We start from the raw sequence: 26,074 nt of genomic DNA, 5'->3' as shown, positions 1-26,074 counted from the left end.
TTATAGTTGTAATATGATCTTTTAGTCCATGTTAAGTCCTAGGAACCAAACAGGTAGGAACTTTTTAGGGACTTAGGACTTACTAGCAAAAGGACCCGTTCGTTGCAACGGGAAAAAATAATACCACATATTTTTAATTAAAGAATTTAGAGAAAGAAATTAAAGGAAAGAGATAGTAGTATTGCACAGTCCATTAGGCGTGCCAATGCCCAGCCTTACCCACACCTAAATCCCCTAACCTAGCCCGTGACACCACATAGTAAATTTGGCCTCGCGCTCAACGAGGAGAACCGCGCCGCCATCGGCGTGCTGAGCGCGGTGCCTCCCCTGCTGGACCTCCTGACCTCCCCCGCCCACCACCCGCGCGTGCCGCGACGCCGGGATGGCCATCTACCACCTCTCGCTGGCCGCCGTCAACCAGTCCAAGGTCGCCCGCTTCCCGGGGGCATCCAAGGCGCTCCTCAGCGTCGCGTCCAGCGCCGCCGAGCCCACGCCCATCCGCAGGCTGGCCCTCATGGTGATCTGCAACGTGGGCGGCTTCTCGGAGGGCCGCGCCTCTCTGATGGACGCGGGCGTCGTCGCGGCCGTGTCCGGCATCCTCCTCTCCTCCCACGACGTCGCCGAGCTGGAGGAGTGGTGCGTGGCGGCGATCTACGCGCTGAGCCGCGGCAGCCTCCGGTTCCGCAGCCTGGCGCGCGCGACCGGCGTGGACAAGGCCCTCCGCTGCGTGGCCGAGGAGGGGACCCCCGGCGGCGTCCGGCGCGAGATGGCGAGGAAGACGCTGCGCGCCATGCGGGGCGACCTGGACGAGGAGGCGGACCTGACCGGCAGCAGCCTGGAGTGCGGCGACGGGGACGACTACGGCGGGAGCATCGTGTCGGACGGGTTCATGTCGTTCCAGTTTAATTACCTAAAAGATAGGGGCTTTTTTTGTAAAATCACTTCGGTGGGTTTACGACGGAAACGATAGCCTCTTTATTATATAATAAAAATAATATATAAATATAATATATATATATATATATATATATATATATATATATATATATAATATTAGGTAAAGATAAGTTGGGACTAAAAAAAATTCTAGGACTTATTTACCAAACAGGGCCTAGGACGGCGGGATCGAGTTTTTCAAGTATTAGATCAAATCGTCACATTCTCAACAGATTGTAGGACTTGAGGTGCTTTTAATTCTTATAAAAAAATATACAGTTCTTCCTAAGAGCGTTTAGATACATTTTTATATTTTTTATATTTTCTTTACGGAAGAAGTAAGTAATAATCTCCGGAAGGTAAACGAGCCCGTTCGGTACAGAGTGAGTTTTGCCCGTGCCTACTAGGGCTCGCGAGTTCTCTGCCTCTTCTCATCTCCCCCTCCTACCGACACGATCCCGGCGGCGAAATTAGGGTTTTGCTCCCGCAATCTCCCCCAGAAGCCGCCGCCTTCTTCCCGCGCCGGCGACGATCCAGCTCCCCTCTCCCTCGCCCGATCCGGCCTTTTCTTTCAACCTCCGGATCTCGCTCAAGATGGTGCGCCTCCCGTCCCCCTCCCCTCTCGACCCCCAAAGCCGGAGGTGTTGTCGTGTCTAATTTGATGCTTTTGTTCTTCTGCAGCTTCCCCTCTCGCTCCTCAAGACCGCCCAGGGGCATCCCATGGTAAGACCATGGCGGCTGGATTTGCCTTCCCTCTTGCTCCAGCTCTCCTTTTTTTTTTGTTCCAATGGTGTTAGGGTTTCCTAATTTGTTTTTGTGTGGTTTCAGCTCGTGGAGCTCAAGAACGGCGAGACCTACAATGGGCACTTGGTCAACTGCGACACGTGGATGAACATCCACCTCCGGGAGGTTATTTGCACCTCTAAGGTGATTTTTTGCGCCCTCCGTCTCCCTCCTGTTGTTGAGTTTATTTTCATACGATTTTTTTCTTGTACGTATTAGAAGAGAAAACTCGTTAAGCCAAAAACCAGGAAAAACTAAAAAAAAATGCCAAGAGCAGAGTAAACAAGCTATGAGAGGCAAAAGAACTGTTCAGCTCTTTTACTCTACTAGCGAAGGTGGATTGTCAGGAGGATGCCCGTGGTGGTCTCCTGAGAGCCTTCATCATGCCTGTGTGCATCCGTAGTTGGCCTCCATGAGAATTGAATCAATCAGCGCCAATACTTTGGTGGTGGTGCTGTCGTAGTTCCTTAGCCGCCAAATGTTCGACATTGTCAAGCTGATGAGAGAACGCCGCCCTTCCCCTTTCTAGCGCCATCATATTCCGCAGCAGACTCAAACCTGCTGCTGAAATTCTCTTTTGAGCTGGGGACATAGAGGACTGTGGTGAGAACTGGTTAAGCACCCGGTGCCATACCTGCCAGGTGGAGAAATGATCCGTAAGGATATGGTACATTGGGGGCTGTTTCGTTCAACCCCACGCCAGCCCTGCCAATATTGGGCTCGCCAAAATATTGGCGATGGTTTCGGCCGCCGCCGTCTTGCCAACTTGCGGGTGCTGAATCTGAACGAACGACCAAAATATTGGCCTGGACACCAAAATCTGGCTACGATTCAAACGGCGGCCAATACTAGCGGTCAACGCCAACGCCAAAAAATTTGTAGGGCAGCCACGGGCTGCATTCCAAACAGACCCTTGATTCCACGGACCGACCACAGAGGTGGCACGCCGGTGGGTGCGGCAGGCCTTGACACTGGAGTTAACCGGCAGTTCATCACCGATTCAATGTGACAAGCCATGCAAAAACTTTGCAATTGAGGGGCACTCACCCATCCCAGCTTGCACGCCAATTGATCCTTGATGCCTAGCCATGGACGTTGAGGATCACTTCAGTTGGAACCTGTCCACCTCAGGACAGTACTTAGCTTGCTCGGCGTACAATGAGTTACTTGCTGGCATGATCAAAACCATCACTTCACGTGCAATCTGGGATCGGTGGGCGCCCCTTAATTGCAAACTTTTGCAAGGCTTGCTACATTGAGTCGTGCTGGACTGCAACTCAAGATTAGTTAAGGACATTACTTGGCTAAAACGAACAGAAGAGTCAGCTCTTTATTTCTGGAAGAAATTATGCACAGAACTGCACACTTGATGTGGAGAGTTCTGGGTGTTCTCTTGTACTCTCTAACACTTTTCTCTTATTTGTCTTACTAGATTAAACTGAGATGTCTTCTCTTATGTTCTATGGTTGGGTTTGTAGGATGGTGATAAGTTTTGGAGGATGCCGGAGTGCTATATTCGTGGTAACACAATCAAGTATCTTCGGGTTCCTGATGAGGTATGGGTTTCGGATATAATGTTTCTTTGTTTTGTGTACGAATTTTGTTTGCTCGTTTGGCGACTCACATGTTTGATGTATCCAGTATCCATTCCTGCACCATAGGACTGTGCATAGTACCCAATATAGCAATCTTCTATCATAAGGTTCTATGTTTGCATATATGTGCATAGTACCCAATATCAGTTGCATAAGCAGCACATTTGATATTTATGGTGGTGTGCAAGTCATTAGACTCGCTATATGGTGGTGTGCAAGTCATTAGACTCGCTACATTATGTAGTTGCACAATATGCCTTGTTTGTGTATTGTTAACTGCTCTTATGAAAATGAGTCAACGATGTATATTGCTTGAATTTCTCAGAAAATCTTCGTTTTGGTATTGTTGGATGATTACTTATCAGCTTTGGTCAAACATTTGACAAAGTGGACATTGTATTGAGCATATGCAGACACTGCAATCTTAATAAGTACACTTTATAATATTGGATCATTTAGGTTATTCAATTGAAATTCTGTGACCTACAATAGCTAAAATATCCCTAGTCGAAGGCTGTGTTTGGTTGAGCTGCAGATTCTTGAAAAGCTGCTGTGGAAAAGCTGAAACCTGTTTGGTTAAAACGACTGGGAAACAATAGATTTGACTGTGAATTATCTGTCATGCCCCTAAGGCCTGAGTGAATATGTTTATATGTTTTAGTTAACCATAAAGCAGTGTGTACATTTGAAAAAAACAGAAAATACATGAACATTAATCAACAAATCAGAAAAACAGAAAAAATAAACATTAACAGAGAGAAAATTTTGAAAAAAAAGAAGGATGGATGGGGATGAGGGACAGAGAGATTGAGGGAGGAGGGTGGAGGAAGGGGACAAGTGCGCCGGCACCGGAAGCGCCGTACAGTCGGACCTGCACCGGCGGGAAGAGGGGATGTAGGGGCTGGTGAGAGGAAGGAGGGGTTGGGAGGAAGGAGAAGGTGTCGGAGCTGCCGGACCGCCGGCTGGACCACCACCGCGGGAGGAGGAAGGGAGGAGGAAGGGAGGAAGGAGAAGGGCCGGCGGCCAAACCCTAGGCTCGCGCAGGTCTTGAGTTGTTCCCGTTCGTTTTCTGTGCGTGAGGGAGAGAAAAAGGAACGAAGCGGGATGACTTGGGAGTGGCAGTGGTGGGTAAATAAGTTGCAACTTCAACGGGACAGCTAAAAATGCCGTTCTGAAGTTGGGTTGCCCGGCTGTGGCAATTGCGCTATGGAGAAGCTGCAACTTTCGTAATTTGCAGCTTCTCACTTTACCCCTTTGGTTAGCTTATAGCTTTGAAAAGCCAGAAGCTGGTTCTAGAAGTCCAACCAAACACAGCCTAACTTCAGCACATGAGAATACTTTTGTGTATGGACATATGGTAATACATTGTCAAAACTCAAATGTTTCTTTCTACTCTATTACTCCCTCCGTCCCAAAATAAGTGTCTCAAGTTTGTACTAGCTTCAGTACAAAGTTGTACTAAACTTGAGCCACTTATTTTGGGACAGGGGGTATATTAGAAATTAGGGGTCAAGCTAGCATCCTATGGTCAATGAAAACCCACAGGACCAAATTTTAGCTGAATCGTAAGAGTATTTATTTCTGCAAATAGCAAGCCTAGCTCTATTTTATGCACTGTAATATGTGCAGAGTTCTAGCCTGTGCATCGTAGTGTGTTCAAACTTGATATTTTCTAGAGAAGTAGTCCAATCAGCTAGCTGTACAAGGGTTAAACTTCGATATAGTTGGCTAGCTGTCCAACTTCGATATGAGGATTGCTTTGACTTTATAAATCACTAAAATGCCGCACCAACTAAATCTCCATTTACTATGGCCCTTTCCTTTTTCTTTTCTTTCAAACTGTTACGTATAAGTAGTGAAGTTAACCAGCCGTTTCTATCCTGACTGCATAAGTTTTATGTTTCCCTCACAGGTGATTGACAAGGTTCAAGAGGAAACTTCTAAGAGTAGATCAGGTATGCATCTAAAGGCTAAAGCTGATTGAATCAGCAGTGGGTTGTTCATTGGAATGCATGTTTATATGTTTTCACATTTAGGTTCTAATAAACTGGCAAGTATATATAATTATAGCTACATTTTATTGGTTGTGTTATTTATGAACTGCTCATCACTTCATACTATGGGCAAATTGACATTGTTGTGGTCTCTGAGCGGCAACTTGACTTCTCTCATACTCATTAGGTTAGAAGTATAATTATAGTGCGGAAGTATTCTACTCTAATAAATTCATTTTTCATGTGGCTAAACATTGTAATTGGTTAAGAGTTTTTTGTTTTTCTTAAGTTCGGCTGCACTAAGCACAAGCGCGGTGTCTGACTTGTATTCTCTAAGGGAGGCTATTTGTTCTGTTGCTTCTTTACCTTTATAGGCCATTGATCTTAGAAGCACAATGTTGATAGAATTTTCAGAACTAAGCATGATGAATGCAAAATGGATATATTTGCAGTAACAATACCATGATAAACTTAATCTCGATAGGCTTTATTACTGTGAATAAACACATCACTGGTAGTACATTACAGTGGACCCTGTGTTGGTAGGAACGTATAGTAATTTATTCATTACTATTATAACCTGTAGAACTTATCCTGTTCTTTGATAGAGCTATCGATTCAGTGATGTTCTGAATCACTCATTCTGTATATGCAGATAGGAAGCCGCCAGGTGTTGGCCGCGGAAGAGGAAGAGGAGATATAGGCACTAAACCTGGAGGCAGAGGCATCGGGCGTGGCCAAGATGATGGCAAAGGCGGTGGCCGTGGAAGGGGCGGAATTGGAAGTAAAGGTGGCAACAAAGGTGGTATGTTCCCTACTTGTGCTTAGATTCCACTGCCATGTGTTCTTGGTTTTCTAGACAACAACATACTGACCTGTTGTACTTTGATGGCAGGACGTGGCCGTGGGTGAGAGGGATCCTGAGACGCGAGAATGCCGATTTTTAAGGCCTGTAGTTGTGGTGTTGCATAGATTGCTTAGGACATGAAAAACTTTGGAGAAGGAATTGCTGGGTTTTGTGGTATGGCAAACGGTTTGTGTGGTATGAAGTCACCGAGGAAGAGTTGGTTGTCACCCGTTTGTGTTGTTCGAAACAGTTCACTTAATATTTTGGGCATGGGCATTATGCGTGTACTAGTCAACATGTATTTGCAAAGTTCTAGCCCAGATTTTACCTATTTGTCGGTTGTCGAGATATCTTTCTCGGTGCTGTTAGGTGCAGTTTTTAGCAGAGTGAGGGTCAGTAGCATCGTACGATGTCTACTATCCATAACAATGATATGTTTGTGCGATAAAAGATACCTGTCGATGCAGGAGATGGCTTCCATTTAGGTACTTTCCGTTCTTTCGTTTCAGAGAGACTTATTCAACGTGTGTATAATTAAAATGGGACACTACAGATGTCAAGAGCTAGTGATAAAATCATAGTCTTCCGTACTTCGGCTGCTTAAGGTGTCGTTTGGTGCCCTGAAGCCTGGGTTGGAGGGGATTTCAAGGGATAATCCTCGAGGGGCCCTGAAGCCTGGGTTGGAGGGGATTTCAAGGGATAATCCTTGAGGGGCCCTGAAGCCTGGGTTGGAGGGGATTTCAAGGGATAATCCTCGAGGGGCCCTGAAGCCTGGGTTGGAGGGGATTTCAAGGGATAATCCTCGAGGGGCCTCGAAGCCTTGGACTTCTCCTTGGTGGTTAGTCCTCGCCTCCCTCCTTTTCCCTCGTCGTCTATGTTTCCTCTATCCCCGGTCATGGCTGCCGCCTCGGCGAGCTCACCAAGCACGCCTTCTCCAAGGCGTGGTTAGTCCTTGCCTCCCTCCTTTCCCCTCGTCGGTAAGTCCTCGCCTCCCTCCTTTCCCCTTGTCGTCTATGTTTCCTCTATCCCCGGTCATGGCTGCCGCCTCGTCCTCCTCGGTGAGCTCGCCAACCACGCCTTCTCCAAGGGCACCAGGCTTGTCGTCAATTTTACCTTCTCTTAGATTGCGTCCCCTGTATTTAGTAGCAAGGCGCTAATGTTGGATGTGAACTGCCGAATCTATGCCAATCTCTCGTTGTCTCGTCGGCTGCAAGAACTGAATTTATGTGCGGTGATTCTTTTGGCAAATGAAGATTGGAAAAACAATGTTGTGTTGCTGGTTCTATTTACTAATTTCAGTCGTAATGTTCAGGTGTTTCATTCATCTGAGCTTAAAATTCCTTGCCGTCGCACATAAGGTTTTTATTTTTCATTTGTGCAGAACCAAGTGGTCTTAATTCACACTCGTCAGTGTTTACTGTTGACCATTGTCGCTGTCATATAATCGAGGTGCTGAGTGATAAGAGCAAATCATCGATTTGTTTGCCATGGCTTGTGATGGAGGTAGTAATTAGCATTTGTCATCCACTAGCAATGCCTTGACACTGGTGTGTTTCGAACTGATAATGCAATGTCTCAGATTCCTGAATCAGCCACATGGTTTCTTCTAGTTGCATTAGGTGCAGAAGTAATGGTCGCTATGATCTTTTGCAGATAATCCTTTGTTTATTTTTGTTGATTAATTCTCTCTGTTGATTTCAGTAAATCATCCCGACAGAACAAGTGCTTCTTTAGTAAAAATGCATACCACTGTTGCTACTGTGGTGACACAACCGTGCCATAGTTCATGCTGAGGAAATCCACAAGCAACAACTCAGTTGTCCACAAAAAATTGGAGGGAAAAAGGATCACCGTTTCAATCGAGCCTTGTTTACATTCACAGTTTCGTTTTCCTGTTGTTGCACCAGAAGTGTATGCCCATCTGTTGTTTAGGCAAGTGTTTTTACTGTTGTTGCACAGAAGTGTATGTCCATCTGTTGTAGCACGCTTGGGTTTTGAGGGGATTGGGTGGCCTAAAGGACCATGCATGTTACAGAGAACAACTAGAGCTAGTGATCGGAGAATCTCTTGGTGCGCCTCCCCTTGAGAAAATCCTTGTACCAAATAGCAGATCTCCTTGGGTACCTCTTGAGATCCTCATCAGCAAAATCCACGTAATAGAGCCCATACGTGTCCCCGACACTAAGTAGTTCATATAAATCCATCAGCGACCACGCAAAGTAGCCCCTAGTATTCGAACCATTCCTGTCAACCAGCAAAAAGGTTCCGAATCAATGAAAGACAAATCTAATGCATGACCACTAGGGGAAAGAAGGGTGTTATTACCTGAGAGCAATAAGCAGGTTTTTAAGATGTTCACTCAAGAATTCCACCCTAGGGCCATCATCAAATACCACATCTTGATGCATTGGATACCCTAAGTCGAACGTTTTTGTAAGTCGTGTTAATGGTGTTTATTAAAAAAAACAAACACAGGAACTAGTCTGGACACAGCATTTTTAAACAAAAAGTAAACACATGTCTTCCTGTAGAACATTTGAGGGAAAGGAAAAATAGTTTCGTAACATTGGCTAACACTGCATGAATCGAAAAATTTGGGACTCCATATAGGTAGGATGCTAAACAAGATACACAGAATCGCCAGATCAGCCTGCTTATTTTTATCAATAAGGATAGTTGCAAAATACTTACCATTCTCATGGATATAGATTGGAGGATTACCATAAGATTGCTTCAAATGTTCAAGCACTTGTTGTATACCATAACCTGGCACATTGAACTGAGAAGCACTATATGTCAGCCCTTTGTTATTATACATTTTAATATCTAAGAGCAGATTTAAGGCAAGTTTCTCTTACCCCGGTGGTAGAATTGCTTGAAACTGCAAGAGAGAAATCATGGATTAAATTATCACACTAAAATAAAGAATTCAAATATGATTAAATATTTAATATGAATCCAAAGTACACAGCTAAATAATGGAATATTACTCAACAAGCATAAATTGCTTCTGGTAGTAACTACTGATCTACAGAATAAACCACATTGTCCATAAACTTGTGTGGTTGTCATTTTTTCCGGAGGGCACACCATGGAAAGGTGTATCAGATTCATAGAAGAAGAAGAGCCAAGAAGGTCGATACAATGCCGAGCAGCAAACAATGCATGAAAACAACCACACCATGATTACTATGACACACCACATGCCTTGCTCGACCTCCAGTCACAAGTGGCTAAGAGGCACAAGATAGGGCACCTCGGAAGCACGACCTTTAATATGTAAATAACTTTCTCGGCACGCTAAACTCGTTTCCTATAAATTGTATTGTCAATAAACTGGGAACTAAAACCACGACAAATATTTTGGTCCGAGGGAGTAACAGGTATGGCTGAAATGGAGATGATGTGGCAATGACTCGTGTGCAGATTTGGCATTCACCTTTCTCTATCTCACCAGTCACCACCCTCTATTGCTCCCCTCTCTCTCAACTCGACTTTGCACAGGCCCTTCATCAGAGTGCGCCACCACGCTCAATGACAACAAGTGTGATGTCCGTCATTCTTCAGCCAGACACTGATGCTCCTGGCACCGTTCATTCTCCGCCACAGCCTCCATTTGCACCTCCTCCCCTCTGGTTACCATATCCATCCTGATCCATCCCCTTTACTATGATATGTCTGCAGTGAAGGAATGCTAAGAGATCTCAACAGAGTATGAGAGTCTCTGCTTGGATCAACCTCAAGTGCCAATGAGGCCTCAACCTATGCCAAGTTCGACATCAAGGCCTCCATTCACCTCATCTTGACATGATACCACATGATCATCTCGGTGGCTACTTTCTTTTAATCTCTGGGATGGTATTAAGCTATGTTTTGATTATCTTTCTAGACCAATTGTCCACAGAACCACGATAAAAAATATATTTACTTATGAGCAATCATAATTACTCCACTAATATAAGAGCGTTTAGAACATTAAAGTAGTGAGCTAAACGCTCTTATATTAGTTTACGATATGGCGTAAAGTATATTAAAGTTACTAACAAAATCTAGCATACTAGTGCTGACATTTTCCTAGATTTCGACCTGAAATGAATAAACTCTAGAAAAACAACAAGGATTGAGTCCCCAAAATACAACACATATGGAACTCACATATTGATTTAGCAGCCATATCAGCCCTGAAATCCCTTTTGTTGCTAGGAGCATGATGCGGGTCATCCTTCACATACAAAAATGTGTAGTAATTGATACCAAGAAAGTCCATAGAGTTGATTAGCTGTTTAGACTGGCTTCGAGAAAATTTTGGCAACTTGGAGCCGGTATTCTCCTTCATCACAAGTGGGTAGTCTCCATAATAGAGAGGATTCAAAAACCTAATACAGAGAAACAACCAAATTTACACAAGGGCCAAAGTTTTTTCACCATTGTAGTGCAAGTGTGCAACGCATGGCAACATTTGCATTTACAAAACCTACTTTTCTAGTTTCATGTTTCAAATATGAAACGTGTCCCACCATCGTGTGACTAGAAAAGTGTTCAGATATTTGTACAGAAATTTGCAAACCATGAAATGCAATAATACTTGTTGAAAATTTCAAAATGAACAATTACATACCAGATAATCAAATACACACTTTGAGCCATATCAATTAAAGAATAATGTATTTGTTAAACATTGTACATTATCTGTATCGGTATTGTATAAACCGATACATGTAGGGATAAGGGCGTGAGTTGTAAACGTGTTGGTTTGTTAGGCTTTGATCTCCCTTAGCTGTTTATATTCCTTGGAGATCAATCCTAATCCCAACCATCTCTGTGTCTTGTTGATCTATATAACACGTACCGCGTCCCTGCACATCGCATACGCTTCTAGCCTCTATTTTCTACATGGTATACAGAGCCTTCTCTTCCCATCGCATCTAAAACATGTCGTCCTCCTCCACCACGGTTACCATGGCCGTCCCGTCCCTTGCCTCCTTAGGTCACACCGTGACAGAGAAGCTAACCAGGAAAAACTTCCTGGTGTGGAAGACCCAGGTCATGCCGCATGTTAGGGCAGCCGGGATGGTCGGCTTCCTCGATGGCACCATCAAGGAACCAACTTCGATATTGACGGTGGAGAAGGAGGTGTCTGGCAAGAAGGTGGTCGAAGAAGTCGTCAACCCAGAGCATGCGATCTGGGTGACCCAGGGCCAGCAGGTCCTCACGTTTCTTCTCGCCACCATGACTCGAGAGGTATTGCTTCAGGTGAATAGCCTTGACACTGCTGCAGCTGTTTGGGCGGCTGTTTTGCAAAGTTTTTCCTCTCAATCTCGAGCCAAGATAAGCCAACTCCGTTCCCAGATTGGTCGCACCCGCAAGGGGGATCTCTCTGCTGCTGCATATTTTTGCAAGATGAAAACTATTGCTGATGAACTAGCGGCTGCCGGTAAGCCGCTTGATGAGGATGAGATCATCTCGCACATCCTGGAGGGATTAGATGCAGACTACAATCCTTTTGTTTCAGCCATCTCTATGCGTGTAGATCAAGGAGTTGGCCTGAACGAGCTATACCCCCTTCTGCTCTCGGCCGAGGCGCGCATTGAAGCCCAGAGCAACTACACCAACCCCAGCGCCAACCTCGCCTCCAAGGGAGGCAATCGTGGTGGTTTCAGCCGCCCCTCTGGAAACAATTCTGGAGGAGGCCGCGACACCAACTCTCGAGGCGGTCGCGGCAACAACAACAGCATCACCTCCGACACTCGCCAAGGTGGAGGGGAGGTGATCAAGTGCCAGCTCTGCAAGCTCGAGGGTCATGGAGCCTGGCGCTGCAAGAAGAGGTATGATCGCAACTTCAACAACAACTTCAACAACAATCCTCAGCGCCAACAAGGAGGTCGAGGTGGTGGTGATCGCTCTGCCAACACTGCTACTAACTCCTATGGAGTAGATACCAATTGGTATCTTGATACTGGAGCCACAGATCACCTGACAGGCGATCTTGAGAGGCTTGCAGTGCGTGATCGCTACACCGGCAACGAACAGATTCACACTGCAAGTGGACAAGGTATGGATATTGCACATGTTGGTCATTCGGTTTTAACTACTCCCCAAGGTTCACTAAAATTGAATAATATTCTTCATGTCCCATGTGCATCCAAAAATCTTCTTTCTGCATCTCAGCTTATGGAAGATAATCATGCTTACCTTGAACTTCACCCTCAATTCTTCTCTGTCAAGGATCAGGACACACGGAGAGTACTCCTTCAAGGCAAGAGTAGGAGACGCCTGTTCCCTATCTCGGGTCACCATGTGGCTCCCAAGCGAGAGGTGCTTAGTGCAATAAAGCCCTCTACCTCTCGATGGCACAAGCGTCTGGGACATCCTGCTTTTCCGGTGGTCCAACAAATTCTTCGCAACTTTAGTCTTCCAGTGTCAAATAAACAAGATCATCTCTTAGTGTGTGATGCTTGTCAAATGGCCAAAAGCCATCAGCTACCATATCCTCGGTCTACTAGTGAGTCAAAAGCTCCTTTAGAGCTTGTTTTTTCTGATGTTTGGGGCCCTGGGCCTCTCTCTGTAGGCAGACAGAAGTTTTATGTCAGTTTTATTGATGATTTCAGCAAGTTTAGTTGGATTTATTTGCTTAAACATAAGTCTGATGTGTTTGAGAAATTTCATCTTTTCCAACAACACGTTGAACGTCTCTTTGATCGCAAAATTATTGCCATGCAAACTGATTGGGGTGGTGAGTACCAAAGGCTTAATTCTTTTTTTGAGTGTATTGGGATCACTCACCATGTCTCCTGTCCCCATGCTCACCAACAGAATGGCTCTGCCGAGCGCAAACACATGCATATTGTCGAAGTAGGTCTATCCCTTCTTGCTCATGCATCAATGCCCTTAAAGTTTTGGGATGAGGCATTCCTTACTGCAGTCTATCTTATTAACCGCACACCCAACCGTGTTATCAAGAATCAATCTCCTCTAGAAAAGCTCTTTGACACCCCACCAAATTATCAGTTCCTTCGCATTTTTGGGTGTGCAGTTTGGCCTAACCTTCGGCCTTTTAACAAACATAAGCTTGAGTTTCGTTCCAAACAATGCGTTTTCTTGGGGTACAGTACACTTCACAAAGGTTACAAGTGCCTAGATGTGTCTTCTGGCCGTGTCTATATCTCTCGGGATGTGGTCTTTGATGAGCATGTTTTTCCCTTTGCCAATCTCCACCCCAATGCCGGTGCTCAACTCCGCAAGGAACTTGTTCTCCTTCCATCTCATCTCCTACCATCCACCCATATGATTTCGGGAGTAAGGGATAACCGCAATGATCACATGTCGATATCTCATAATGCCTCTGACCCTGTTTCTGAAAGTGTACAGGCCACAGGAAATACCACGGAAGAAATCGGCGAAAACTACCGTGATTTCATGCAGGATCCAGCGCCAGATGCAACCGCCGCAGAAAATCCGGACGCTGCGGATCCCGGAGCTGATTTGGGCGGGATTCCTGCCTCGGGATCAGCCGCATCAGCACCTGCAGGCGGATCCCCTACGGGATCTGTGCGGCCCGCCAACCCCCGCCTGTCTCCCGCGCCAGGTACTGCGCACGATCCACGTGCGGACCACAGCGGCGACGGGCCCCGTGCGGGTCCTCCTCGGTCGGTCGCTCCCATTGGTGGGGAGCCCTTCGGTGCGCGTGGCAGAGGCGATGGGGCCCGCCTGTCTCCCTCTTTGGCCGACAGTTCGGCCGACATCGCTCCATCGGTCATGCCTGCCTCACTGCCGTCACGCCACATGGCGGTTCCTGATTTGCTTACTCCGATTGATGCGGATGCTCATTACCAGGAGTCTCCTAATACTGCTATTTCTGCTGCATCTGATTTTTCTCCTGTAGACAACCATATTCTGCTCCAGGTTGATCGTCCAGCACAACCTCCTCCTGCTCGAGCTCATACCAGATCACGTAGTGGGGTGATTAAACCCAAAGAGTATACTGATGGGTGTATTCGATGGGGTTCCTTTTGTACCACAGGTGAACCACAAAACTTACAGGAAGCACTTGGTGATCCTAAATGGAAAAAGGCCATGGATGAAGAGTTCCATGCACTCATGGAAAATAAGACATGGCGGCTTGTTCCCCCTGTCAAAGGCAGCAACATCATTGACTGCAAATGGGTATATAAGGTAAAAAGAAAATCTGATGGCTCCATTGACAGGTACAAGGCTCGATTAGTAGCCAAAGGTTTTAAACAAAGGTATGGCCTTGATTATGAGGATACTTTCAGTCCAGTGGTTAAAGCTGCTACTATTAGGATAATTCTCTCCGTTGCAGTCTCTCGTAACTGGTGCATGCGCCAATTAGATGTGAAGAACGCATTTTTGCATGGTGTTCTGGAAGAGGAAGTCTTCATGAGGCAACCACCTGGGTATGAAGTTTTAGGCTCACCTTGACAGGTGTGCAAACTGGACAAAGCAATCTATGGACTGAAACAAGCACCTAGAGCTTGGTACTCTAGGCTATCCTTCAAATTGCAGTCACTTGGTTTCATTCCCTCCAAAGCAGATACCTCTTTATTCTTTTATCACCGCCATGGCACTGTCATTTTTATGCTCATCTATGTTGACGATATTATTGTGACAAGCTCCTCCCCAAAGGCTGTTGATGCTCTCCTCAAGGACTTGCGCATGGACTTTGCACTCAAGGACTTGGGGCAATTTGCATTTTTTTCTCGGCATTGAGGTAAAACAGGTAGATCATGGACTTGTGCTATCTCAAGAAAAATATGTGCAGGATATTCTTCAAAGAGTGGGTATGAAGGGTTGCAAACCATCTCCTACACCTTGTCCACCTCTGAAAAACTCTCTCTGCATGATGGCGCATTACTTGGTGCCACTGATTCTACCAGATATCGTAGTGTGGTTGGAGCCTTGCAATACTTGACTCTTACTCGACCAGATATTTCCTTCTCAGTCAATGAGGTTTGTCAGTTCCTTCATGCTCCTACTAGTTCTCATTGGACAGCTGTTAAGAGAATTCTTCGGTATCTTCATGCAACAAAAGGATATGGACTCAAACTTGCCAAGTCAGACTCTATGCTGGTTAGTGCTTTTTCTGATGCAGATTGGGCAGGATGCCCAGATGACAGACGCTCCACAGGTGGTCTTGCAGTCTTTCTTGGTGGTAATCTGGTCTCTTGGAGTGCACGTAAGCAACCCACTGTTTCTCGTTCCAGTACAGAAGCTGAGTATAAGGCACTTGCAAATGCAACTGCTGAGGTTATTTGGGTCCAACACTTGCTGACTGAGTTGGGTATTTCTCATCCAAAGGCTGCTTCCTTATGGTGTGACAATCTTGGTGCTACCTATCTCTCTGCTAATCCCGTATTTCATGCTAGAACTAAGCATATTGTAATTGACTACCACTTTGTCCGTGAACGGGTAGCCAATAAGCTTCTTAACATTCGTGAATGTTTTATTCCTACTGGAGATCAAGTAGCTGATGGATTCACCAAACCCTTGTCAGTTCGACAGCTAGAGGTATTTCGTCGCAATCTCAACTTGGACAGTTGTGATTGAGGGGGAGTGTTAAACATTGTACATTATCTGTATCGGTATTGTATAAACCGATACATGTAGGGATAAGGGCGTGAGTTGTAAACGTGTTGGTTTGTTAGGCTTTGATCTCCCTTAGCTGTTTATATTCCTTGGAGATCAATCCTAATCCCAACCACCTCTGTATCTTGTTGATCTATATAACACGTACCGCGTCCCTGCACATCGCGTACGCTTCTAGCCTCTATTTTCTACAGTATTGACATATGCAGAAGAACTCCACTAATAAAGAGCTTACTTGATTGGTTGTAGTTTCAATACCATAGAACAGATGTATGGTATTAAAGTATGTCTAAATCTAAATTCATTATTCACATGACTATTAAGGCCTTACAATTCCATGGACTCTGCTAAATAACATAATGTTCTCTCAGACATGTTACCTGTCCTAGGACAAGTTCAAAATAGTAAAATTTCAACGAGTTCAAAAGCAAGTTTCATTGGCAGTTTGGCACAAATTCAAGAGACAATGGATGGAAGGCATAAAATCAAGTAGTGACATCCTTGTTGAGGCCAGACCTATAAAAAGAATCTCTTTCGACTTTCGTCAAGGCCAAGTAAATTTAACTAGTATGAAATAGATGCTGGTACTGTGAAGGTAAAAAATAAATGACAGAATGATAAACCTACCAGCCTGTGTAGAAGGCTTGTGCTCTTTCCGCTGCAGCAATATCTTCCGTTGAATTTGTATAAGGTATTACGTTATTTATAACCATATTCATGCCAATAAGTCCGTGTTGCTTTGCCTGCAGCACAAAGTATATATATTTTTTGCACATGGATATAACCGATTTCATATGAAACATGGCCCTTTTAACGTCCTTAGGAAAAACAGTTAAGCTATATCTGAAGTCCAAGGGACATGTATGTCACAGAACCAGTTTTGCATATATAACATACCTCCAATAAATTAGCACAGAATATCGGCAACAAAGATAGCATTCAGTTTTTTCTATTTGGAGCAGACCAACTATTCAAGAAAATAATTTATTCTAATCTCAAATAACTTGACAATTATATCACATAGACTACTGCATTGATGGTTCATAATAATAATGTGGATCTAACTATTAGGAAAGCACTTTAACAATACCTCAGTACTAATTTGCTAGCGAAAAGATAGTACCTGATACTTTCTTCTGTATAGTGACACAGCTGAACTATGAGCCAATAAGCAATTATGAGCTACAATGTATGGCTCGTTTACAGAGCCCCCAAAGGAACAGTTAGCAAACCCAAATGGTTTAGAACATCTCCCTGGTGGCCCAATACCAGCATCATAGCCAAGCGAAACTAAAGCGTTAGGTTCATTTAGAGTAGTCCAATTGGTAACCCTATCCCCAAATTCCCTAAAGCACACATCTGCATATGCTGTGAAATCACCACTGGAAACAGATAATGGAGTTAAAAAGTGCGGTTATATGCATTTACATCTGATAAAACTACAGGCATGGCAAAAGGCAAACTGGTTGGACAACGCAGACATAATACGTGTTTTTGCACCATTGTTTTTCATTATTTTGCAAAATTATCCTTAAGATACACTATAATGAATAATATCATACTTGCACATCATATTTTTCAAAAATGAAGGCAAAACACGAAATGCATGAAAACAGAATACATACATTATTTGGGGGCTCAACCATCCACCATATTCATCTTCAAGGATCTGAGGAAGATCATATTGGAAAATCGTTGCATGTGGTTGAATTCCTGCAAGATACTAGACATAGTAAGTGCGGACATAAGCAAGGCTTTGAGTAAGCGCTCGATTCTTCAACGGCATTCTTCATTGATACTACTTATTATTAATTAAACTCAATATTAGAGGTACATATATAATATCCTCCAGTTCCGTTCATACATCTACTTCTTTCATTAAAATGCAGATAAATACAAATATAAAATCAAAAACAGGATGAGTAAGTTAAACTGGACATGTTCATTGGCAGTTGAGTCCAACTTAGCCAGGCATTCCTGGACTTAGTACTCCCTAGTCCAAGATCTGACCTATAATTTCAGTCCGCTATAAATTCAGGGGTGTAGGGCCCTGCTAAAACCTACTGGTACATATATGTGTACTAGTAGTTTTCTAAGTTCAGCTTCTTTTACTGCATGCAGCATGCGTACAAAATGAATTAGTTGATTTGTGAACAGAGGGAGTAGTATGTAGTCTTCATGACGATTAGATTTAATATAGGTAGATAAACATCATGCTTGTAAGATTTACCATGATCAAGAAGTTCATTGATGAGATTATTATAGTATTCTACTCCTTTTGGATTGATTTCTCTTCTTCCATCTGTGGAAATGTGAAGGTAAACAGAAGTATATTTTGTAAGAAACCAACTTAACGAGAAAACTTGGCCACAAGTTGTTCAAAAACATACTAGGAATAAGCCTTGACCAAGAGATAGAGAATCTATAAGCATCCAGCCCGGTCTCCTTCATTAATTTGATATCCTCCTGTGACAAACACGAGAAAAGATACACCGTTATTAGCGTGCAGCATTTTACCAGGATTGGCCACTTTTTATAGCCTAGAGGAAGCAGAGTTAGTCAATGATGTTTATAACATTTAAAGTCTTCTCAAGCAAGTCTCCTCCATAGTTGGGGAAAAAAAATCTCAAGAAATATTTTGCTAACATATTCTTGGAGTCATTAACTAGAAACTACCCTCTCACGGTCTCACCTCTCCCCCAGAACCCAACCACCCGCTCCATCTAAAACATGGACCATACAAGGGCTGCCTCTCTTTTCCCGCAAAAAAAGAAGGGCAGCCTCTCTTTCATAGCCTGTTGTACACAGTGTAAACAGGAAGAATAGGTAGAATGGCACCCTTGAGGTGCTCCCGATCGTATTACACTCAATATATATGTACAGAGTACAGACGTACAAGGGCGCGAGGCGTCGGGGAGTGGCGACGTGCATGAGATCGTGGGATCATGCAGTCGTGCCTGCTAGTGGGGAGAGAGGAGTTTGACTGTCTAACACCCGGCCACAGTTTGAGCGTCCGGCGGCCGGATGCACAAGGTGGATCGAAACTCCTCGAAGGCCGGTGTCGGGAGTCCCTTGGTGAGAACGTCAGCGAACTGCTGCGTTGTGGGGACGTGGAGAACACGCAGCTCGCCGAGAGCGACCTTCTCGCGGATGAAATGTATGTCAAGCTCGATATGTTTCGTCCGACGATGGTGAACTGGGTTGGCAGACATGTAGACGGATGATATGTTGTCGCAGAAGACCACGCTGGCCTTTGGTAGCGGCACAGCAAGCTCGGCTAGGAGTTGACGAAGCCAGCAGCACTCGGTGACTGCATTGGCAACCGCGCGGTACTCAGCTTCGGCACTGGAGCGGGAGACAGTGGCTTGCCGCTTGGAGGACCAGGACACCAGCGAGTCGCCCAAGAACACGGCGTAGCCGGAGGTGGAGCGGCGAGTGTCTGGGCAACCGGCCCAGTCCGCGCCGGAGTACGCGGTCAGGTCGAGCGGGGCGCCGCGGTGCAGGTGAAGACCATGAGTCGTGGTGCCGCGAAGGTAGCGCAGTATGCGTGTGGCGAGGGCCATGTGAGGAAGCCGCGGATCATGCATCACCAAGCAAAACTGTTGAACGGCGTAGGCGATGTCGGGGCGCATCATCGTCATGTACTGGAGTGCACCGACAAGGCTGCGGTACTCAGAGGCGTCCGTAACAGGAGTGCCATCGGTGGCGGACAGCTTGGAGCGTGTGTCGACGGGCGTGGAAGCAGGCTTGGAGGCATGCATGTTGGCGCGGTCGAGCAGCTCTTCCGCATACTTGCGCTGGGAGAGGAAGTAGCCATCCGCCGTGCGCGTGACCTCGATCCCCAGGAAGTAATGGAGGGGACCGAGATCCTTCATCGAGAACTCGGTGGAGAGGAGTCGTTGAAGATGTTGCAGCAGTGTCAACGACGAGGCGGTGAGGACGATGTCGTCGACATAGAGGAGCAGGTAGGCGGCACCGGCGTCGCTCCGGAGGATGAACAACGACGGATCGGCCCATGAGCTGACGAAGCCGATGGTGCGGGCGTAAGCGGCAAACCGAGCAAACCAGGTGCGCGGTGCTTGTTTGAGGCCGTAGAGTGATTTATCAAGGAGGCACACATGATCAGGGTGCGCCTCGACGTCAAATCCCGCGGGCTGTTGGCAATACACTTGCTCGGAGAGATGGACGTGGAGGAATGCATTGTTGACGCCCATCTGGTGAACTGGCCACTGGTGGGAGGCAGCGACGGTGACCATGACCCGGATCGTGGTAGCCTTGACGACGGGCGAGAAGGTCTCGTCGAAGTCAACGCCAGGGCGTTGAGAGAAGCCGCGGACGACCCATCTTGCCTTGTACCGTTCAAGTGAGCCATCAACCTTCAGCTTGTGGCGGAAGACCCATTTTCCGGTGACGATGTTGGCCCCGCGGGGACGAGGCACGAGGCGCCATGTCTTGTTCTCCATGAGGGCCCTGTACTCTACCTGCATACCAGCCAACCAATAGGGATCCCGTAATGCGTCACGCACACTTGTGGGAATGGGGGAGATGGCAGCGACGACTGTGGTAGTAAGGTTCTGCTGGTATTTTGGGTTAGGGAAGAACTTGCCAGCGCGGGCACGGGTGAGCATGTTGTGAGTGGGTGCGGGAGGATTAGGGTGACGGGAAGGGGGTGGAGACTGCTGCGGCTGCGGGGATGAAGTGGACGGTGTGTCGGGAACGACTGCCGAGTGACTGGTAGCGGTCGTGGCATCGACATTAGGTGGGGTGGTAGTGGGTGGTGGTGTTGTCGGCTGTGGGCTAGCAACCACGTCAGATCGCTGGACTGCCATGGTGGGACGACGGGGATGCGGCGAGCGAGGCTGGCGGGGCATGCATGCATGGAAGGGTTGCTCGTCGGTGTCAAGCGTCGATGGTGCGGCCGTGGCAGGCGGAGCGGTGTGGAAGGGAAAGCTGGACTCATTGAAAACGACATGGCGTGAGATGATCACGCATCTGGTTGCGCGGTTTAAGCAGCGGTAGCCCTTGTGATCGGAGGAGTAGCCGAGGAGGAGACATGTGGCGGAGCATGGAGCGAGTTTATGCCGTGTCGAGGGCGTGAGGTTGGGGTAGCAGAGGCACCCGAAGATACGAAGCGACGAGTAGTCCGGGTGCGTGCCGTAGAGAAGGAAGAAGGGTGTGTGGTTGTGGCGTGGATAACACGGTCTTCTGTTGAGAAGAAACGTGGTCGTTTGAAGGGCTTCAGCCCAGTACTCGTATGGCATGTGGGCGTGAACCAGCAGGGAGCGGGTGATGTCGTTGAGGGTGCGGAGCGCGCGCTCGGCGTGACCATTCTGAGGCGATGTGTACGGGCATGACAGACGCAACGCAGTACCTAAAGAGGAGAGAAGATTGCGGGCAACGGAGTTGTCGAACTCCCGGCCGTTGTCCGTTTGGATCGTAAGAACAGGCAAGTTAAAGTGCGTGCAGGTGAAGTGAAGAAAGTTGCGAAGGGTTGGAAACACATCGGATTTGTGACGGAGGGGGAAGGTCCAAGCGAAGTGGCTGTAATCATCAAGCACAAGCAGATAATATTGACAGCCAGAAACACTTAATTCAGGAGAGGTCCATACATCACAATGCACAAGTTGGAAAGGGAAATACGAAATATGATCTGATAAAGCAAACGGGAGCCTAGTGCTCTTTCCTAATTGACAGGCATGGCAGACAGTAGACGAGCCGCTGGTGTGGTCGATGGCTGAGTGACGAAGGGTGCGACGGAGAGCATCATCGCCAAGATGACCGAGACGCTGATGCCAAGTGTCACGGGACACGGCGGTGAGTGCATCGTGCGCGCGCGAGGAAGACGACGACGATGTGGTCATGGGATAAAGCTCATCGTCGGCGGAGTTACAGCGGAGGATCGCCTTCTTCGTGCTTCGTTCCTTTACAGAAAAGACAAGGTCATCAAATTCGACATTAAGAGGATTATCACGGGCAAGCTTTTTAACAGATAGGAGATTGCGAACTAGGTGGGGGGAAACGATGACATCGTTGAGAACGATGGGGTTGGCGGTGGTGGGTATGTGGTGCTGGCCAATGTGCGTGACCGCAAGGGAGGAGCCGTCGCCGACCACTATGCGTGAGGAAGTGTAGGGTCTAGAGGAGGAGAGCATACCAGACGACGACGCCATGTGAGAGGTGGCGCCCGTGTCGAGGTACCAGTCGGCAGGTGGAGGCGCCGGCTGCTGCTGCTGCTGCATCGTCATGGTGTTGAGCGCGTGGACGAGCGCAGTTTGGTCCCAAGTGGGAGTAGAGGGACCAAGTCCACCACCAGGCGCGACGCCGTGCAGGGGGTGGGGAGGCAAGACATCAGGCTGCCAGACGACGGGAGGCGCTGTGGGAGGCACGCCGGGGACGGTGGGGTGGTGAGTTGTCGTGCTAGCGAACGGGGCCCCGCCGCCTGGTCGGGGACCAAGGATGCCGGCACCTGGCGCATGGGGCGCCATGGCATGGGCCAGGCGTGGACCATGCCGGTCCAAGGGGCAGCTGAGGGTGTAGGAGGACGCGCCTGATGGTTGCCCCCACGGGAGTTGTTGTTGCCGCATCTGCCCCTCTAACGGCCACCGTGGCCACCGCCGGAATTGCGGTTGGAGGTGCCCTGCTCGCCGCTGCTAGCGTTAGTGTTGGTGGGGACGCGAGCGGCATGTAGAGCAGTCTCGGCGGTGTTGTCCGCAGCAAGGCGACTCTCCTCGAGGAGAAGGAACGCCCGGCAACGGAGGAGTGTTGGGAACGGAGTCTGCATCGTGAGGATTGGGACAGCATAGCGGAAACGGGGGAGCAGGCCATGAAACATATTCAGAACCTGATTCCGATCAGTGACGGCGGCGCCGGGCTCGGCGAGGCGGTCGACGCAGTCCTTGAGGCGGGCAAAGTATGAGAGGACGGACGCCGAGCCTTGATCGATGCGACGGAACTCGGTGGAGAGGAACACCACCTGGTGTTCGGCGTTCTCCAGGAAGAGGTTGCAGATGGCGGCCCAGACGGTGGCGGCAGAGGCGCCGCGCTGATGAATGAGCCCAAAGACCTCCGGGGTGACACGGTTGTAGAGCCACGAAACGATGTGGGCGTCGTCCTGGCTCCAGAGCGGATCATTGAGGCGTGGCGCCCCGGAGATATGGGCGAGGACATCATGCTTCTGGAAGGTGACCTCGAAGAGGGTGCGCCAATGGGAGAAGTTGGGCGGGTTGAGAGACAACACGATGGGGACGTGATGGTTGATGAAGACACTCGCCAGAGGGGAGGGGTTGGGAGCCGCCGTGGAGGAGGAGGCACCGGGGTCGGGGACGAACAGCGCGCCACGGTGGAATGCGGAGGGTGTGAGAAGAGGTGGGACGGCTTGGGTGGGTGGTGGAGTCGCTGGAGAGCCGCTGGTAGCAGCGGAAGGGCGAGCAGGGGGAGGAGGGGGTGGTGGAGGAGGAGGTGGGGGCGACGCCATGGCAGGTGCGTCGCGAGGGAGGAGCAACGAAAGGGCGGTCTAGCTACAGGAGAGGAGATGGCCCGGCCTCTGATACCACGTAAACAGGAAGAATGGGTAGAATGGCACCCTTGAGGTGCTCCTGATCGTATTACACTCAATATATATGTACAGAGTACATACGTACAAGGACGCGAGGCGTCGGGGAGTGGCGACGTGCATGAGATCGTGGGATCATGCAGTCGTGCCTGCTAGTGGGGAGAGAGGAGTTTGACTGTCTAACACACAGTTCTGCTCAACAACTACATGAGCATTTGTGTTATAACATGATACAGAATCCAATTAAGGGTGGCAGAATTGAGTTACAAAAATTACCATACCTTGTACTTGTGGTAGCCGTCAGCTGCCACATCACCGTTTACAGAGCCATCACCTGTATTTTGCATAACTTATAAGCACTGGTGCATGGTCCACATGCACAATCCACTTCTTTCGATTTCCACCCATGGATATGAACCCAGACACTGAACCGGTCCGGGTTCAGAAAATACCCCACGAGATCCACAATTGTGTTAGTATGGCGACGACAACAACTATTTTCCTTGAACGCGCATCTAAATGCGTGTCTTCTGCGTTAGAAGGGAGCACCGCCGACATGGCGCGACTACCGTTAACTATGATTTGCGACCATAGAGTTTGCAATTTGCATAAGTATGTGAAATGGCCTCATTTGCAACGAGCTGTGATAGCTTTATCTTGTGCAAGTGCAAGAGAATTGCGGTGATACACATGCTGTAATACTTCCTTCGTCCGGGAATACTTGTCGGAGAAATGGATGTATTTAGACGTAATTTTATTTTAAATACATTCATTTTATTCATTTCGACGACAAATGTTCCTAAATATAAGTCTTTTAAACGATTTCACTAAGGGTCTACATACGAAGGAAAATGATTGAATCATCCGTAGGAACGGAGGGAGTAAGAAGGAGCTGCATGCGGCGACACCCATGGAACAGTGTCACGAACGTGTGCTAGCGGCACAGCAAAAGGGTAATCGTTTGTTGGTGCGTACCGGCGCGGGCATGAGCGAAGGTATCCCAGACGCTGGGAGTCCGGCCGTCCTCCGCCGCCGCGCCTTCCCACTGAATCCCAACGGCCCACCACACAGAAGCGTGTCAACGATCGTGTTCGTCGTTCCACGGATAAACGTAAGAGCAGCGGTACTCACCTGATAAGCAGATGTGCTAGCCCCGAAGCTGAAGTCCCTGGGGAAGTCGTCTTTGCTGACCGAGCTGTAGTCCTGGCCGCTCCCCACCCACGGCGGCGCCGCGGCCGCGGCCGCCGCCGCGACGAGGAGCAGAGCAACGGCGCGCAGAGGCCTCATCGACTGTGCGTTCCTCGTTTCTCCGTTCTCCGCGCGAAGGGGTGTGCCGCGTACGGACGAGGTTTGATCTCGTCTTTTTTCTTTATTTATACCAGTAAAAGCACCCGTGCGTTGCACCGGATGTATAAAAAATATATATATGCTTAGACAATTGGAAAAAACTATTGAAAGGGTTCGTGCGTTGCAACGGATGTATAGACAACATATTGTTAATAAAGATCTCCATGCACACCAAGCAACATTGTGTGACTTTTTTACCATTATAGAACACATTTTTATTTTTGATTTTTTTCTCCATCTTTTCCACGAAGCTAAAAAGTTCAAAGTATCTGTGCATCAATTATTTTAATATGTATTTCTTCAGCCCCTTCATTTCTTTTACCGTGCGCATCATTTTCCTTTTTCTGTCACCTCGTGTCCGTTTTTCCTTTATTTCTTCTCTGTCACCATTACTTATTTCCTTTTTATTAAACCTTACAAAAAGGTCTCTACACGGTCAACATAGAGTGACCGCAAGGGGTTGGGGTTGGGGGAGGCAATCAAGGGGGAAGTGGGTCATGGCCAATCAAAGAAGATTATGTGTACCTGAGTCTGTGTCCACATATAAACAGTTCAACGACACTCCACATATAAGGTGTTGAAGGGGCAGCTCCAGAAAAGACAATCCCTCGTTTTCAGTTCTTCTGGATTGCAGAGCATGCAGTTCGAATCCTCAGTGACATTGAATGTTATGCCTAAGAAGCATGCTAGTGGTACTGGGTCTATCATTCTGGAGGAGCTATGCAAACGCCTTAAGATTGCAAGTGCATTTGCAGGTCCGAATCCGCTTTATAGGTGTGAGCCTGGAGGAAAAGGAAGAATAGCCCCGTAGATGGTGCAAATGCCATTGCTTTCCTTAGGTAAACATGATGGTCGAGGAGGAGCTGTTGGAGATCGTATGTTCATCAACGGCTAGAAATTGGGGGGGGGGGGGGGGGGGAGTGCACTTGCTTATTTGATGATTGCGTGTTGTAAAAAGGCTATTCTGTCATGCAGTATTAAATGCACTCTATTTAGTTTACAGTCTCGTGCGTTGCAACCGTAAATAAAAATATTACGTCGCAGCCAAATAAGTATGGCTCAATATCCTGACATATGAGAGTTCTCTATTTTTCTATTTTACCACGATGGCCCATCATATTACCACTTATTTTTTTTGCCATCCTCGTTGATGATGGCCCCGGTGTCCATGTTATCAAATTTTGTAACATTTTATAAAATTTCACACACATTTTCTTTGAATTCATAGATATGTTTTGAATACATCATCATTTTCAAATCTTGAATGTTTTATATTGGATGAATATATTTTTCGAAATTGTGAATTCTTTTACGATATCGGAACAGTTCTTTAAAATCATCAACATTTTTAGTCCGTGAACATTTTATGTTTTCCTGAAAGTTTATTTAAATTACCAAACATTTTATGATTTCATGA

The 26,074-nt window shown here is 47.2% G+C and overlaps 3 protein-coding genes, 1 long non-coding RNA gene and 1 pseudogene across 5 annotated transcripts; 4 read left to right on the top strand and 1 right to left on the bottom strand.

Annotated features, from left to right (window-relative positions):
- The first annotated feature begins 382 nt into the window (after nt 1-382).
- LOC123441604 (U-box domain-containing protein 38-like) lies at nt 383-970 on the top strand. Its single transcript, XM_045117962.1, has one exon. The coding sequence runs from the start codon at nt 383-385 to the stop codon at nt 968-970; it is 588 nt and encodes a 195-aa protein (XP_044973897.1).
- Nucleotides 971-1,238: 268 nt separating this feature from the next.
- LOC123443408 (probable U6 snRNA-associated Sm-like protein LSm4) lies at nt 1,239-6,486 on the top strand. 2 transcript variants are annotated; one of them, XM_045119757.1, is made up of 7 exons: nt 1,239-1,533; nt 1,618-1,659; nt 1,765-1,863; nt 3,198-3,275; nt 5,227-5,269; nt 5,964-6,110; nt 6,204-6,486. In XM_045119757.1, the coding sequence occupies exons 1-7, from the start codon at nt 1,531-1,533 to the stop codon at nt 6,218-6,220; spliced, it is 429 nt and encodes a 142-aa protein (XP_044975692.1). In that variant the 5' UTR covers nt 1,239-1,530; the 3' UTR covers nt 6,221-6,486. The 2 variants fall into 2 exon arrangements, with proteins under 2 accessions (XP_044975692.1, XP_044975691.1); XM_045119756.1 differs by having other exon boundaries at nt 5,964-6,113.
- Nucleotides 6,487-6,999: 513 nt separating this feature from the next.
- LOC123443410 lies at nt 7,000-8,187 on the top strand. The gene is made up of 2 exons (XR_006630655.1): nt 7,000-7,132; nt 7,857-8,187. It is a non-coding gene; the product is annotated as an uncharacterized LOC123443410 (long non-coding RNA).
- On the bottom strand, nt 7,886-24,643 carry LOC123443407 (beta-glucosidase 10-like). The gene is made up of 13 exons (XM_045119755.1): nt 24,442-24,643; nt 24,286-24,355; nt 23,592-23,644; nt 18,149-18,224; nt 17,989-18,060; nt 17,384-17,471; nt 16,882-17,140; nt 16,386-16,501; nt 10,311-10,531; nt 9,014-9,036; nt 8,847-8,934; nt 8,481-8,571; nt 7,886-8,399 (listed from the first exon to the last, which is right to left on the bottom strand). Exons 1-13 carry the CDS (start codon nt 24,595-24,597, stop codon nt 8,204-8,206), a joined length of 1,509 nt encoding a protein of 502 aa, XP_044975690.1. The 5' UTR covers nt 24,598-24,643; the 3' UTR covers nt 7,886-8,203.
- LOC123445829 lies at nt 11,595-11,692 on the top strand (annotated as a pseudogene).
- Nucleotides 24,644-26,074: the final 1,431 nt, after the last annotated feature.

The sequence above is a fragment of the Hordeum vulgare genome, chromosome 3H (genome assembly GCF_904849725.1).
Source record: "Hordeum vulgare subsp. vulgare chromosome 3H, MorexV3_pseudomolecules_assembly, whole genome shotgun sequence".
Lineage (NCBI taxonomy): Eukaryota > Viridiplantae > Streptophyta > Magnoliopsida > Poales > Poaceae > Hordeum > Hordeum vulgare.
Note: the sequence above shows the minus strand (reverse complement) of the source record. Positions and strands in the feature narration are given on the sequence as shown.